At 45.0% G+C, this 17,478-nt stretch overlaps 1 protein-coding gene across 1 annotated transcript in view; it reads right to left on the bottom strand.

Moving 5' to 3' along the window:
- Window positions 1-17,478, bottom strand: part of LOC115380946 (inactive phospholipase C-like protein 2) — a 23,899-nt gene extending 6,421 nt beyond the window's left edge. Inside the window, exons 1-9 of the mRNA XM_030082262.1 lie at window positions 16,988-17,478; window positions 6,780-6,881; window positions 6,417-6,566; window positions 6,084-6,244; window positions 4,753-5,221; window positions 3,409-4,626; window positions 3,085-3,334; window positions 2,681-2,967; window positions 1,591-1,794 (exon numbers count right to left, since the gene is read on the bottom strand). Of these exons, the coding sequence (XP_029938122.1) occupies window positions 1,591-1,794; window positions 2,681-2,967; window positions 3,085-3,334; window positions 3,409-4,626; window positions 4,753-5,221; window positions 6,084-6,244; window positions 6,417-6,566; window positions 6,780-6,881; window positions 16,988-17,218 (3,072 nt within the window). The 5' untranslated portion in view covers window positions 17,219-17,478. The remainder of the gene's footprint in view (window positions 1-1,590; window positions 1,795-2,680; window positions 2,968-3,084; window positions 3,335-3,408; window positions 4,627-4,752; window positions 5,222-6,083; window positions 6,245-6,416; window positions 6,567-6,779; window positions 6,882-16,987) is intronic.

Raw genomic sequence — 17,478 nt, 5'->3', positions numbered from 1 at the left:
CTGCCTGATTAATTCTGCACCTCCTCTCACAAACCCTGCTGGGACTTGACCCCTCGGTGTGAAAGAACTGCTGTTCAACAAATAAGGGATTAACTACAGAAGTCTTCTATGACCATATCCAGTTCAACACAGCGTACACACACACATGCACACACATGCACACACGCAGTCCCGTTTCCTGTCACTCGTCCTTTGCCTCTTCCTCTGGGCGTCAGAACTGAGGTGTGGAATCCATTTAGCTGAACAACATTCAAATATATGCTAATAGTATTCAGCTCCAACATGAGCTTTTCAACTCGGATCTGCATGGATGGAAACAACAAACACACGTGCACACTCTCAGATGCACACTGAGGCACAAACGGTCACAGGTCTGTGCAAACGCTTGACGCATAGCAGTGACGAACAGCTGTAGTTAAATTAAAGTGTCACGGATTATACACCGAAACCTTAATCATAACTTAATAAGACTGGAGATAGACATATTTATCCCCGCTGCAGCCGGTTTACAGCTGAAAAAAAACGAGCGTCTCCTTCCCTCATTCAGAACGCACGTACGATCACATCACATATGCGCTCTGGATAGAGGGTCTAAATTGCCAATTCGTCCTGACTGTCCGTCATCCTGCCCGAGAGATTTCTGGAAAATCTGTAAAATAAAACATGAGCAAGAGCACTTTAGGCAAATATCAATTTAGAAAATGTTGCAGCTGCCAGACAGATGCCCCAAAAAAAGGGCATAATGTCCTTCGCCACAGCAAATCTGTAATTTTTCTCGATCAGATACCAGTTCACTGAGTGCTGGTCCACAGCTGTACAAAACCCAGCATTACTGGACAGCCACATTCCAAGCAGACCCAGAGGGAAAAGAGGAGGCAGTGACTGAAAGAGATTAATGAGGGAAAGAAGGAATGGACACTGAGAGACAGAGACCACAGGGAAATATATTGGAAGTCAGAGATGATGAGAACTGAGTGAAGAGAGAGAAAGGACCGATATTGCGTCCCGGCAGTTGTGACACATGCTGAGTAACCAAAAAAAAAAAAAAAAACCCACCAAAACAGTATGATTCACTTTGCTTTATTGGCCGGTTGAGAGTTAACTAACAGACCAATTGACCTCTCTCGCCCTCTTTCTCTCTGCTTGTTTCTGTGGGGCCTTTTTTTTTTTCTCGATGGCTGGGTTTATTTTTAGATATCATTACATAAATGAAGTCTGTTAAATAACTCAATGAGAGTCTGCGGCTCATTTGGGTGGGAACGCACCGTGGATTTAGGTCAAGGCGAGGATGTCACTGATGTGTTTACAAGACTTGCTGAGGCCAGAACAAACAGGGATGTTGTCCGATACATAACAATGAGAGCTGGCTGTGTTTTTCAGAACATATTGGCCAAAAAGGAAACTTTTGTTTGGGAGAGGGACACTCATTGTGCGGCTCAGCCATCAGGGGAGGGGAAATGACGAGCTCATTCGCTGCTTTTGTTTGGGTTTTTCCTTCCTTCTGATGAATTTCAGATTTATGAGCCGCAGCTTTATAGACTCCAAAGTGCACGGCGAGCGTGACCTGTCGCGTCTTTTTTTCTTCCTCACCATTTCATAGGTCGAGACGACTCGGCGGAGGACGTCAGGCAGGGGCCCCTGAGGCTCCAGGATGGGGTAGTGGTCCCGAAGGTCAAACAGAAGCAAAGGCGTCCCCTCTGGTCCTGACACTCTGGAGCCGAGAGCCAGCACGCACTGCATGAGGTTCGCCACCGCCGACACCCCACACAGCTCCCTGAACACTGCCACTGAGTTCTGTTTGGAAAGATAAGGCACTTTTAATATGCAGACTCACACATGACGACGCCTTTGCTCTTCTTGATCAAAATGTCTTTTGCCGAATAAAAACACCCTCAACAAGTCAAACATATAATTTTCAAAAAAAAAAAAAGAGAAGACTTCCATTTTCTCTGCCACCAGGTTCAATCAGTGTCACACACACTCTCAAATGAACTCAGATAATACAGACAACCTCCCGCATCACGGCTATTTGTCTTTTCTTTGGACTATTAACCGCTCCTCTGCAGCTGTGCTTTTGGAAGACCTTCGAGTGAAATGGAAGAAATCCAGAGAGGTGGAAAACAACAGTGTAACCACGCAGATAAAGCATATAATTACTGTTTTATTGCAGCAGGCTGACACACGCAACCACAGACCAAATTGCTACCTAGGTGACTTCAGCTGTTAACAAAACAAGACAATGAAAAAAAAAAATCTACCTCTACTGGGACTTTACAGGTTAGTCTTTTCCAGATGTATGAAACTGTCATCAACTCACTCATGAAAATCTAAATGGGACAAAGTTAACCGGTGGATGAATTCCAGTGTTTTGTCAATAGTGAACCTGTTGACATAAACTCTTGAAAGATTTACACACTCACGTCATTTTACTTCAACAAGCTAGAGAAAGTACATTTCATAGATGTCTAACATAACTTTTAGGCAGTTATTGGAATGGGAGAAGTGTTTTGACTGACTGATCCATGACCGCAGCTCCCATTATGTATTGTTCAATCATATAATCATTGCTAAATATTAGCAATCAAACACAACTCTGTGTAATTTCACACAGTGTCAGAGGACCACACATGCTATGCCAGTGGAAAATACTCGTCCCAGATGAGCTTCAGCTTTTCCTCACCTGCATGTTTCCCCTCAGGTCAGTGGCTTCTCTCAGCAGAGGAGCAGCTGACTTGAAAACCTCATCCACAACCCGCACTCCTAAATCCCTCAGAGCTGTGTAGTCCCTTCCCTTCCGAGCCTTCCGCACTGAGAGGCCCCTCTTGTGGGGCTTCCCCCCTCCTCTACGGTTGGTGAGGGCCACGTGGACGAAGAGCTTGGCATGTGGAAGGTCCTCTCCTGTGAGCGACTGCAGGGGAACGTGTCGGTAGCCCGGCTGGACACACTCCAGTGGTATCGTGTACTGACCTGCAGGAAGACCGTCACATTTCAGTTTGGAGAATTTCTACATACCGCTCTTGTGTAAAATTAAACTAGAAAATAGTAGATTGTTGTTATTCTGTTGACTGTAGCTCCTTTACTGACCAATGAATTCATCTCCAATGAAGTCGTCGTCCAGCACCACAAAGCGGACCATGGCGAGCTCAGGCAGGTTGATCTGGAACTCAAAGCTCTCATCGAAGACGGGGTTGTCGCCGTTCTGCATTACAGTCCTGGTTCGGCGCTCAGCACAGTCTGCTGGGATGCCGTGGATTTCCACATACACGTATGGGTCCACCACATCCCCTTTGGCCCCGGAGCCGCGTGGCTTCGGCAAGTTCTGACCGCTAATCACCTGGGAGGATTAAGATGAAGCTGTTAATTGCAAGAGAACACCTTTCTCACGATCTATGCATAATTCTACCACACCTTCACATGGAGCAGCTGTGGAGACACACCAGGCACCGTGTCCCTGGTGTCCGCGCTGAAATACGACACCTCCTGCCGCATGATAGCAGGCCGCAGAACGTATCCGCAGTTCCCATTCTGCCTAAACCAGGCCGTGTTCAGGTCCATCATCAGTCCCGCAGTCTGGAAATTCATTGACACAATCTGGCAACCACACTTCCACAGGTCCTGGGGGTTCATGTTGCTCGAGTCAATACGCATGGGACTGGGATACACTCGTGTTAGGAAATGCTTGTTGTGGTTGACAAAGTCGCCGGGGCTCTCGCTGGCGAGACGCACAGCCAACGACTCGTGAAAGGAACACAGTTCCCAAGGCTTTTGGCTTTTAGATGATGTTGGAAAGTCGATGAAGTGGACAGAGCGGCAAAGACTCACTAAGTCGGAGAGTTCCTTTAACAGTTGGAGACGTTTGGGAGGAAGAGGAGCAGGATTAGGCTGAGCGGTTAAGGACACAGTTTTGGACCCTAGGTCCTTGTCACTCCCTCCAGGAGTCATCCCTCCACTACTGGCGGCTTTCATTCTCTGACACATCTCCGCCCCTTCATCCTCCTCACTTACCTCTCCGTCCTCACCACACAAACCAGGCCCCAGTTTTTTACCCTTCAGTAGGATTCGATGCCTTAGGGCATTTGGCGACGGGAGGTACAAGGCCGCCTCTTCCGGGAAGTTTGTGTACAGCTTCTCCCCGAATATCCTCACAAGATGATGTAACAAGACTTTCTGCTGTGGCAGCGAACAGTGGTTTTCAATACTCAGAATTAACGGATACTCCGATGCCACGAATGCAAACCGTCCGATCGCTTCTAAAACACATCGCAGAATCAGTGGTGGAGAGAGGGAGTGTCCAGTGCACACCACCGGTTCGTCGTCGGGGCCGTCCCACACATCCACCTCCACAAATCGACAGCCCATCTTCAGGGCGCGGATATAACCGGAGATGTCGGAGGGACCTCGGAACTGGTCTTCAATGAGGTAGGTGTTGTGGGAGGAGTTGATGTAGTAGTGGGACAAAGGCTGGCACATGTCCTGGCACACGATGTCGTGCTCTCGGTCGAAGAGGTGGCACTCTGCAGAGGTGAGGTAGCTGGTGAAGCCATCCAATGACAGGAATCCCTGCTGGCGCCCTTCCTCCGATGGCTCATGGGACAGAATAAGTTTCATGCTGGTGTCTTCACTCACCTGAAGGTCAAGTGAAAAAAATATATATATATATTTAAATGAGAAACAACAGTAATACTTGATATTTATCTGAGAACCACAGAGATGTTTAATAAATGAATATAAGCAATAATTAGTTTTACCCACTTGGGCCATGCCCTGCTCAGCCTCGATGAACCTCATCAGGTCTTTGGTGTTCAAGAACTCCTTGTTGCTCGAGAACTGCACTAGCAGGAAGTAGATCTCTGGACGTGTGCAAAAGTCATGGAAGACCTCGATGAACTCCTGCTTGGTGACTCGTTCATTTCTTCCTGTTATTTTTTTGTTTTCGCTGTGGTCTTTGAATGCAGATCCGTTATCTAGGCTGAGGCCACACATCCTGTCCCGCACTCTTTGAAGTTCTTTAAACCTGTGCTCCAGCTTGCCACTGTTTACTCCGGGGTTCACACGTTGAATCAACTTTACAGCTGACTGCAGGCGAATCCCTTCCTCGACGTCTTCCTGTTCGTCCAAATCAACGGCAGAAGAGAACAAATGTTCCAGCCAGCCAAGACGGAGGCTGTCCTGACTGCTGGCTAGCATGTCCAGTGCATGTTTCCCATACTGCATCAGGTACCTGAAGGCAGACAGAGAGAGGCCATTTCAGCTGAACAGAACGCTACTGTTATAATTCTGCATCACAAAAATTCCAATTTTCTTTTCAGTCATTTTTGCACAGTGCCTGAAATATAAAGTACAATAGCTTCAGCAGCACAATCACTTAAGAGTCCAATCACGTTTACTGGCACAGCCCTTCACAACAAAAGAAACTCAGAGGACTGTACAAAGAAATCAGCCCACCGAAGTCTCATTGTTCATCTGTGAAATACTGATGCTGAGGAAAAAGCAGAGCACAAAACACCCAAAAAATGGTCATGCAGACATGAAACACGAACCCAGCTGAGTTGAATTTTAATCAGTCTTCCCTTCACCATCAAACTCAACCACAGATAACACCTGTGAATAAGGTTCTTATTCTATTGTATGGGTTAGAAGATCAGCAAAGAAAGACAGTAAAGGGTTTGACCTCTTCAGTGTCCCCTGGTTTCGGGTCACAGGAAACCTGAGAGGAACCAGTCCCTTAATTTAATTCTTGATTCCTCATCAACATCCTCATCATGTGCAAGATAACATCACAATCCTGTGTGTTGAAGCTGATCAGGCGTATTTATGTTCAGTCATTGTTAAAGTTAGCAGTAATTAACATCATACAGAAGCTAAATGTTTAAATGTGAAAATTTTCTTTCTACATGATGATAATAAAAACTACATGTTCTAGCTATTCTCGAGTCAATCTGCTCGACCAGACCTCTGGATGTGCTTAGAAATTGCTCTCATATGTTTCAGCATTAGTGTTCTGTCCATCGTGTGCCACAAACACATTGATAACAACCCATAAAAAACAGTTTTAGGTGCATGATTTCACTGTCGTATCGTACCTCAGGCCAGTTACCCAAATGTTAGCCACTTCAGCAGAGTTCGCCACCAGGTCTAAGCTTTCATAGATCTCTCCATAGATGATGGAAAATGCACAATCTTCTGAAATCTGTTCATAAACTCCACTGGTGCGGAAGGTTTCTGTGTTACGACCCGTCCGGACCTAAAGCGTGAGAGCAGGAGAGATGCAAAATAAATCTAACATCAAATACAATGAAACACAAACTGTTTCCTCTCTTATGGGTCAGAGTGGCAAAAATTTCCACAAGTTTACACGTGAAAGATTCAGTGAGGGTGTCCATGAAGTCGGTATGGATTTCATTCTGGTCACTGACCTCACGTATCGAGTCGAGAGAAATTCGAGCTTTATCTGACTCCTTCTTGGACGGCTCCCAGCACAGAGCCTGAAGGCCTGCATCCAGAAGGTAGTAACGCTGGTAAACGCGTGAGTTGGGTCGGATTTTTTTCAGCTCGCTCCCTTCAACCTGAAAATGAAGACATGGATGGAGTTTTACCCATGCAGAGCACAGTCCACTTCAGCTCATGAACAAGCTCTGCTCAATCCTCAATAGGCTAAAAAAAACAAAAACCTTTAATCGAGCAGAAACTCTTGATGCATTAAAGGCACATTACACATTTAATGTCCGAGCACAGGAAGTTTATATCCCATGCCAAAGGTCACACAGAGGCTGACCCACCATTGAGTGGATGCAGTCAGCAGCACTGCTGATCTTCTTCTCGGACAGGCTGCTGCTGAAGGACACCGTCTTCTTCCTGTCCCGACCAGCACGTGATCCATCCTAAGAAGGAGGGAGGGAAGGGTAAAAGGATGGGACAGACAAAGGCAGAAGGAGGAGGGGGTGTATTAGGACAAGGAGGAATGAGTGGAAGGAGAGAAACAGAGACAGACAGACAATGATCCGTCTGAAGAGTATTCTTTGCTCCGGCATGACAAAAATGTGTCCAGACCAGAATGGATCTCAAAGGATTAAAAGCCATATCAGCTTATATAAGCATACATAAACACAGATTATTTGGTCTACCACGGAGAGCCTCCTCCTCCCAATCTGTTATTGTTTTTCCTGATACCATGCTAAAAGCCTTTGCTTGCCCTTGCCCTTCACCATTACACCATTACACCATTAATCATACCTGACTAGACAGAGGCGGCGGGCTGCAGCATCCTAATTCTGCCGCTCCGCAACGATGCTGGCGGTCCCAATCAGTTTATCTGAGCACCGCCATCACAGCCGATCCATCTGATTTATTGACCAATCAGATGTCACCCCCACAAAGAACCCTAAACTAACAGATAAGAGCATATATGTGGGCAAAGTTATTCAATTAGGGATATATTAGTCCTCGTCAAATCAAATAAGAGACTTCATTAAAGCAAATCGGATGTAGGATAAGCAGGGTAACATAATTACAGCTGAGTCAATCCCAGCGGAGTGACTGAAAATGTAAATGACAGCTCACACAATCAACTTCAATGAGAAAAAAAACTGAATGAAAATACACAAGAAAAAAAAATCGCAGACTAAACCAGTAAGTCCATTACAATATGTCCTTTATCTACACGTTTTCAATGAAAAGTTCCATTGGGAAACCTGCTACTTTATCCTGTTGATTTGTAGCTCACAAATAAGCAAATGTCATGTTTTCTATAAAATGCTTCAGAAGCATCAAAGAAGTCAAATTAATCAGCAATAAGATTATAAATAATTTCATATTTACAGTAGACATTCATGAATACCGATTTGTGGTTGAAAAAGCTGCACTCACATCAGCATAACTCTGATTTCATCCAAATAAGACATAAAATGAACCTCAAGAGCACTTGTCTTTTATGAGAGAAGAGAGGAGAGAGGCCTTCCTCTGAAAGAAATGTGATGGATATGAAAGGCAAGAAGCGATAAGAGAGAAAAAGAGAGAGAGGGAGAAAAAGCTGCGTTTCATCTAAAGAATATGAATGAACACACGAGAGAGAAGTAGCATAATTCACAGAGGATGGAAATGTTTCCCTCAGACAGAAGGAGTCTGGCTACTTGTCACAAATCCTCAAAGAATCAATCACCTCATTGGGATACAGAAGTGTTTTCAATCGCAACAATTTCTTCTTTTTTTTATCAGCCCTGTGATGAGGGAGTGCTCTAAAAATACCGCGGCTGCCTTGGGGTATGACGGAGGGAGTGAGAGGATGCCTGGGCAGGACCCCTTTGCAAGCTCACTTTGCAGGAGGCGAAGGAAAAACCAAAACTGTGCGTCGATCACGCACCATAAAAAAAGGGTTTTTGCACAACAGGCAACAATTTATTACAACGAAAAAGCTGCGACTTGTAATTGAGCTAATTGATTTTGTCTCCTTACTAGAAACCTGCCCCCTTTGGAGTGCTGCACCGACACCTCTAAAATTAACTCCACCTCAAATAGAAAGAGTCAGGTGCGGCGCCAATGCACCAGCAGTAAAAAAACAAATCAGGCTTCTCATTAAAATAAGTAATTTCTTTTAAATAAGCAATAAAAAAACCTCTTATAAGCTCCTGGGATAATACAGGCGCAGCAAACACAAACACAGACACCTTCACAGTGTTACAGTGGATTCCACTCTATCATTTCACACTTTCCGTTTTCTTTCATGCAGGCCAATGGCAGCCTCAAGAGATTAATGCTGGCCTCAATCTATATCTCTTCCTGTGTGTATGTGTGTGAGTGTGTGTGTGTGTGTGTGTGTGTGTGTGTGTGTGTGTGTGTGTGTGTGTGTGTGTGTGTGTGTGTGTGTGTGTGACATTAGCAGTAATAGTCCCTCTGCGGCTGTATCGGCACCAATCGTTGTGCTCATGCTATTCAGTTTAGAAAGCCCACATAAATAACGTAATCTCCCGTGACATTGGTGAACTATTTGACAAGAAAGAAACACTCTCCTGATTAATAGATAAGCCATAGGTTAAAATCATTCTGAAGCGCGGGGGGGAAAGCTTTATACCCCGAAAAATCTGTCAGAAGCTGTGTCTGTAAGCAGAGAAACCAGAGGATCCTTCTTGAGGCATGCTCTGCAGTTGACATTCAATTATCTCGTGTGTGGAGGCTGCCCTGCGCGCTCACCTCCGATCGCCAGCGACATAAATTACAGCTAGAAAAAGAGACAGAGTTCAAACACACAACCAAACAACAGCTACGTCACTGTGGGCTCTGAATAAATTACCCTGACAAGATAAAACTGGAGGGCACACATTAACCTGCAGGAAAAGGGGGGAAAAAATGTGCTGATTTTTCTATGCACAGAAAAAAAAAAAAAGAAAAAAAAAGGCTGGGGAAACAGATTAGAATTGCACACACGCAGGAATTCGAAAACAAGTTCGGCCTCCATCCCCTGATAAGACTCCAATTCCATTTTCACCTAATCTCTATACTGTACGTCTCTGTCACAAAGACGTCGCTTTGGTTTTCTCACATGAAACAAGATGAGGCTCCAAAAAACCGCCACAGCCACGCTTCAAAACAGGAAGCAGCCTGTCACCTCGTCACACAGAGTTTCCTGTAACTCCGCAGAGAGTCCGTTAAATGACAACAGAGCAGAAAGGCAAAAAAAAAAAAAATGTGTGAAACCCTCTTCACAAGACTTTACAATGGGTTATTTTAAGGATTTGATCACGAGACCAGTGCAAAACTAATACCACCTGATGAAATTCTATTTACACACCTACAGTTGTGTTTTTAGTCTGAAATATTTGGCTTTGCACCTTCTTCAAGTTTCATTATGTTCAAAACTTTGCCTTTGGTTGTGAACTGAAAGCACTCAGTGAGTTGATTGTGCTACCTGACAAAAGAAAGCTTTTTGAGGACAAAATACTTTCAAAAGACATGTTGTGGAGTCATTATTATTATTATTATTATTATTATTAGCATCAGGATAATAGGCTGAGTGACTGAAAGCATCAGCATGTGGACCAGGACTGAAGGCTGCAGCTGAAAAGCTGCATTGATGAGATTTTTCACATTGTGTCCTTGAGCTTTAGAGCTCCTTCTACCAGGAGAGCTGCTGGTGGTGGAGTGTATGCGCTCTCATATTTTCTAACTGTAAAATGAAGAGTGACCCTTTCGGCACCTTTTAAACGACTTACACTTTTTAACCTTAGAATTCAGAAAGGGTCAAAGAGCTATAGGTGAGATTTTCACTGCTGAAGAGATCAAATTGGTTTGAACATCAGGAATGCACAGAGCACAATCAGCAAATATTGTAATTTCAACATAAATCCAATGTGATTTTTTTAGTCAATGAGCTGAAATCACATTTATCTGTTCGCTGTGCGTCTCTGTAAAAACTGAAATAAGACCATCAGAGTAGTAAGTGGCAGCATGCCAATTCATATACAGTTTTTTTCTTTGTTGTTTTTTTGGCACACTATATTCTTTCAGGACTATGAGAGGAGGGGAAAGTGTTCAGGTTTTAACACAACAAAACCTGGTAGAGAACCAAAGATTTCATCAGCCATTATTACCCTTGGAACAGCTGCTATATACTTTCCAGAGACGTGTCCCTACCCGCCTCCTGTGATGGAGATACCGCACAACAATGTGATTTCCTTTAAAGGAAAAAAAGATTGAACTTTTGAAAAGTCACAACTTTGAAATGTTTCCATTTTTCACCGTCAACAATTCTGCAAACTTTCTGATCTTTTCAAGAAGCAAACAATATCAGTGTGTCTTCAAATGTCAAGCATCACAAGTAAGATGAACACTGTGTGTCACAACTAAACAATAGTTAGAAAAATTGTCTTTTTGATTTGACATTTTTAATCAGAAAGTTTTTGGTTTACTGGAAACGAACCAAAGATTACTGTGAACAAATCTGGATGGTGTGGCTGTGAGATTACTGGTGTCCCTGTTAGAACATCAACACTGATTGAACAGATGGACAAATGGACGGAGTGTGAGAGGAATGAGAGAGACTTGGTGGCTGAACACATTCGATGCACTTATCAGAGGACACACAAATTGACAGAGAGAGACACTGGGGACTTGGGAGAGGACGGACGTAAACAAAACTGAATAATTAGATAAGTTAAGTAGAGGAAATGCGAAGAAAAATAAAGACAGATGCTTTTGGGCGATAGCTGTCTATCTTTAGAGCAGACAGTGGGAACTGCTTGTTTTTGCATATACTTCCCTGTAGGGCACCACCATGGGCTTTCATTAGTGAGCTTATATGCATGCATGCTGCAATATATGACGGCATATGTTTCAAAAGCTGCAACAAGCTTGTATTGCTAATTACAGTTTGCTAAAGTCAGCAGAATAACCACATATAGGTCATTAGTAGGTTCTGCCTTTGATCTATTCATTAAGATCAGAAGAGAAACACAGAAGGTTGTTCGGTGAAAATAAAGGACGAGGGAGCGAAAACTGGTAGGTGCGGTGAACAGCCGCGCCGGTGGCCTTGAGTGTGTGACTGCACATGATGGATGCTTAATGGCAGACTTTATTCCAGGAGCCTTTCACCCCAGAGCACAGCCCCGCCGGGGGGTTTGGAGGGTGGCTTAAAGTCAAATGTGAGATGATGTATGTTATGTGCAAAGAACCATCTACCATAGTTTACTCTGAAAGTCTGTGGGAAAAAAAAAAATCTTTGAAAAATCTGAGGGGCTTCAATCAGAGACACACACACACAACAGCAGCGTAGTTTCAGCCAAATATGTATTCATCAATCTGAACCTCCGCTCAAAGCATAGGCTATTATACTGTGGGGTAACCATAGCAACAATAATGATGCTTCAGACAATAATTCTTTCTGACAGCACAACACTCGCACGCTTAATGCTTTTCTCCACCTTCACATCATCAGTCATTCTTTTTCCTGCAAAAGCACCAAAATAATAAATACAATAAAACTGATTTGGTTTCAAAATACAAATACACCTGCAAGCTATCTCTATCTCTTACTGAGAAAGAATTAACAAAATTGGACCTGAAAATTAAACTTTCTGCACACATCTGACTTAGAAAAACACAGTTTGAAGACATTAACTGAAAATTGCAAAGACTGTTTTTTTACAATTTTCTGTTTGTGGGCATGAAGAAAATTCAGAGTTTCTGTTTTTTGTGCAGGTAAAATGCAATGCAAAGCTCTAAAATGTGATAGCTAACCGTTTTCAGTTTTTATGAGGTTGTGGGCGGGTCTGTAATAAAGAGGTGATGAAGCATGTCCAATCGTCTGAAGCTGCCTGGCATTAAAGCCCCCAGGGTTAGCATTGCTGGAGCCGCCCCACCCACACCATAAAGTCTGCTCATGACCTGTCTACCTTCCATGAAAAACAACTTCAGGTCTCCTTATTTCAATTGCCTCAAAATTATGTTGCCTCAAAATTATGAGATGATGGGCATTATTTCAATGAGAAGTAAAAATTACCAGCTTCTGATCACACACTGGCCACACCAAGGTGAGGATTGCAAATAATGTCATCCTCCCTACCAGAGGGCAAAATTATGACCTAGTATATCTACCACAATTATGGCAGCTAATTTCTAAAAAAAAAAAGACTAATTGTATGTCAGTAATTTTTATCATCCTGCATTACATTTGACATAATTAACCTGAAAGAAACAGACAATTACAGTCATCATTTTTAATTGAAACCTCACTCTAATGTTTGCTTAAAACTACGATCCTACCATCCACTCGTCTTCTCCACTGTTGCTGTATATGTGTGGGAGGCTGGAGCCAATCTCAGCTGACTGTGGGTGAAAAGGGGGGTGGACCACCATAGCGATGAGTCCACACAGCAGTCACACACTCCCGTCCCCACCAAAGGGAAATCGAGAGCTATTGATTAGCCTAAAATGCAATGCAGTGGGAGGAAATGTACCCACACACAGCAAGCACACGTCAGCGCCACACAGCAAGGCTCCCTGGCTTCACCCAGACTCAAACCAGAGATACTGCTGCTATAAGGAAAGTGTTCTCACCACTATTCCCCGAGCACTCCCCTTTCACCCTTCCCTCACCCGCAAAAAAAAAAAATAACTTATTGATTTTTTGTTAAACTGACGGAGCACTACAGGTGCATAATGACTCCTCTATAGTTGATGTCTGTGCCTGTGTTAAGATTATAATAATCAATAGGTGACGGGTGGGTCTCTTTTTTAAGGTCAAATTTCTACTGGACGACGGCTACGGTTGTAACGGTGGTCATGTGACAGAATTTCCAAACACATGAGCAGCTTAAAGAAACTGCCAAAGAGAACCACATTTTAACCTGTGGCAGTCTCAGAGCACAGAGTTATTATTATGGTCATGTATGTGTATAAAGTACGCCGCGATCACAGAAAACTGTCCACGTTGCTTGGGTGGGTTTCACACATGCGTCTGACTTGCACTGCAGAAGCGAGGGCGCTGTAGCTGACTCTACAGGAAGAGAGTTCAGCAGAAAACGTGGCGAGCATTCACAGTACCTCCACTGCTCTCTCTGACTATAAACTCCTGCCCTTGTGGCAAGAAGAGCAGCAGATGCTCTTTTGCGCTTTCAGACCTTTGAAGTCCCATGTGCATGCAAGCACACACACACACACACACACAGATAGACACAGAGTCAAACACACACACACACCACACACCACACAAATTGAAGCACGTAAGAGGTTGACTTGAAAAGGTCATCTTGTCACAGAGCTAACCGCGATTTCAGCCGACGAAGCGTTTACCGAAGATCTTGGTGTCAGTAAGACCAATGGAGAGACTCGAATCGATCATCAGCTGCGAGGACGAACGCGGTGCTCAGAGCTCACCTGCCCCCGTGGAAACTTTTGCTGTGGCTCACCAACTCGGCGACAGTTCAGACATCCACACACACATTACAACACACACACACACACACGGGTATGCGCTGAGAACAAACACAGAACATAGACGCAGAGCTGCTGGATCACCAGCTGAGCTCGGAGCTCTGAGCAGCAGCTCCATCACAGCCGGGGAGAATGTTGATCCCTTCCCTGGGCTGCGAGGGGCAAAAGTGCTTTAAAGCAGACTACGGATGCTGATTCGAACTGCGGGAGGTGAGGGCTGAGGGGCTGCTCTGCCTCAACAACTATCCTCCCCAGCTGTGTGCTAACGCCTCTGGCTGATGCTGCTCAGTCAGCTTAACACACACACACACATACACACACTCACACACACAGACAACACAAGGCAGAATGAAGACCCCATCGCTCATATGTTTTCATGGGGGTACACACTGCAGACGGACTGGCTTAAGGTTTTCAGAAAGATGGTTGGTTGTTTCGTGAAGAGTAAGATGAGAAGATAAAAACCGCTCTCATACCTGTCAGTGCGAGAAGACGAGCTTCCCTCTACTCCAGTGTTGATGCTAATCTAAGGTAATTGGGTAAACCATGTCAGGGCTCTAGTGTACCACTGAATTCGTTAAACACATATGCAATCATTCAATTTCAGATCATTTTCATGGAATAGGTTTACTGTGTCCTACGGATTCATGTAAGCGTCATTGCTCTGCACAAACAGTCACTGAACCTGAAGCCTAAACTAAAAAAAAAAAAAAACAGTTGCTATAAATATAAAGCTATTATTTTTGGAAACGTGTAGTTTCCAATAATATGCAGACAGACTGACTTTTTCTTGACATCAGCAGTGAGAGAACTGAAAAGCAGATTTTTGTTGTGCCTAGCTGAATTCTACTAGAGGGCAGGTCTGTGCAAGTGCGTGTGTATGTGTGTGCGTGTGTGTATGCGCCGTCACATGCATGAGTGCTTGCAAGAAACTGAAGGCTATCCACATTAGACTTCGAGGAGGCCTAAAGTGAGCTGCCACCTAATTTTGTCTCTTAATCATGCAGACAAGTGCAGGGTGGAACGAATGAGAGGGCAGCATGAAGTGCCCACTGATGAAATACAATCATGACGATTGTGATTACCTTCGCTGAACCCAACAAGGACACGCGCACAAATACGGGGGCATGAATCCTGACTCCTGCTGAAATCAGTGTGGAATGCCATGTTTCCTGTTTATCCACCTCCATACCAGCAGACTCCTATTGTGTGGAATCCTGACTTCAGCAAAGAGGGACAGGCCGGCAAATAGAAAAACTTAGTGCTGTGTTGACAGATGGATTTACAACTCCTTGTTTTTCAGACCGAGCGCCCATCCATTTAAAGTCCTGTTTATGATTCAAAGCACAGGCGACTTTACGGTGAAAGCACAAATGTCGGAGCACTGCTGTGCGGGACCGCTCATTGGACGCTGAGCATTCCTGGCTAAATGTGCCCACTGAACAATAAATCAAACACAACATCACCGAGGCATGCTAATTTCTGCTTCAGCACAGGGGAAGCATGTGAAGCGTACAGTGTGTTTTCCCACGCTGTCCTGCATCAGCACTCTTTAAAGTGAGCGCCGCAGCGGGGGGGGGAGTGATGTTCTGGGACCGTTAAATGTCGTGCATCAAAAACACGGCGTGGCGTTCAAGGCGCCACCCTCACCAGGAGTTATTTAACACCATTTCCCACCCGGGCCGAGCCGCCAAACTTCAAGCAAAACAAAGGTTTTAAAATCCTCTGTTTCAAGCCGGCTGCACTGTTGAGAACAACGGCTGAAAGACGAGAGAGCGGCCTGTGTGTGGGCACAGAGGTGAGAAACATTTGTCTGTTTGCGTGCGTGTGCCTCAGCGAGGGAGAAAGCGACTCGTAATCACCAACTGCTCATGACTTAAGAGCAATATTGCAACATGAACTGTGTGAGGAAATTGGCCAACGGGCCGTCTTCCTCTCCCTCGCCGAGTTGGAAAGCAATCACACACAGATGACGACAGGTTTAAATATTCGTGCCTTTGCATGCTGGAGCTCTGGAGACAAGCAGAAACTAAAGATCAATACGAGACCTCCTACATGCCGAGAGGCTGAAACCATAAAAGGAGCAAGTCAGGGGATGAGTTAATGATTCGGTGTTATTGATAAGGCAGCGCTTCAAACACTGTTTCAGTCAAACGAATGCGACAGAAAGTGTGAGTAAGTGAGATATCTATGTGGGGAGCTTTATTCAAATGAACTCTGAGCTCATGTAAGCACAGATGAGAGCCGGCAGAGGGGTTAATTGGACAGGGGTATTCAACTATGAGCCGTCCACCGTGGACTGGATCTAATTTCTCCTTCTAATCAAAGACCATGGTAGGTGGCTTCACTTATTAGTTCCTCCCCTCCTCCTCCTCCCCCTCCTCCTCCTCCTCCTCTCTGAAGACCAGACAGCTACTAAGTGACACTGCCTGCTGGAGTCTGGGAGAAAGGAAATCTAATTTGCACATAAGTCAAAAATGTCTGAAACCTTCAGCAGACTAGGGTTGTTCTCGTGATTCCTGGAAGACAAAACTTGCCATCTGTATGACAAACTCTCTGTCATCTCCAATGTGACACCGTCTGGCCTGATGCATGAAGCCCTTCTACTCTCCAGATTTCCTCCACATGAGGTAAGATGAGGTGACTGATTCCTCTGCCGGTTTGACACAGATGGGGAGAGGAAGCTGACAGAAGGCAGTGCCACAGTGTACAAACAGTTTTTTTTTCCAGGGTTGCAGGTTGGTTTGATCCAGCTGTGTTTGAGATGGAGACGCAGGAGCATGACATCTACATGGATGGCACAACAGAAGACTCTTCAACATATTTCCTGGAGTGTGATTTCTCAGCAGTAGTAACATTTCCAGTTTGCTGAGGTGTATTCACATATAATATTCAGGTGATTTATAACCACATGGTGCTTTGCTCGTGGCATCACTACATGGCTTCATAGTCTGGTCTGGACTTGCAACAGTTTACATGTTTTTTGTTTTTTTTTTAATCAATCCAGGTCTTCGTTCTTTAACATCAGCCCGGCGGTGTTGCAACGATGGAAATAATGGCCTACCTTAATCAGACTGCTGCGGCGGGGAATCGCTGGACCCGTGCTCTCCCACGTCGGGGACTCGCTGCCGGACTCGGTCTGGACCCTCCTGACGGTGTCTGGCGCGCCACAGTTGCCGTTGGACACGGGCTCCTCTCGGTGCGCCTCCAGGCTCATCCCGGCTCCTCCCGACGCGGGTTTCCAGCCAGCAACCGGTGGACCGACGGCGTTCTTGTTGGGTCCAAATTCAGCCATGGAGACACTTTTTTTCCCCCCCACCAACCTTTAGGAATAATCTCACTTCTGGTAAAAGCAGCGGAGCTCAATAAGCAAACGCGCCGCGCACGGACGCGGACGTGCCATTGCGTGAAGTGAGCGATTAACGTCGCGCGCAGAGAGGAAACTTCTCTCTCTCTCTCTCTCTCTCTCGCTCTCGCTTTCTCTCTCACACACACACACACTCACAGTCGGGGGGAGAGACAGCTGTGAGCGACACACCTTCCACTCCTTCCCTC

The sequence above is a fragment of the Salarias fasciatus genome, chromosome 22 (assembly GCF_902148845.1).
Source record: "Salarias fasciatus chromosome 22, fSalaFa1.1, whole genome shotgun sequence".
Classification (NCBI taxonomy): Eukaryota; Metazoa; Chordata; class Actinopteri; order Blenniiformes; family Blenniidae; genus Salarias; species Salarias fasciatus.
Note: the sequence above shows the minus strand (reverse complement) of the source record. Positions and strands in the feature narration are given on the sequence as shown.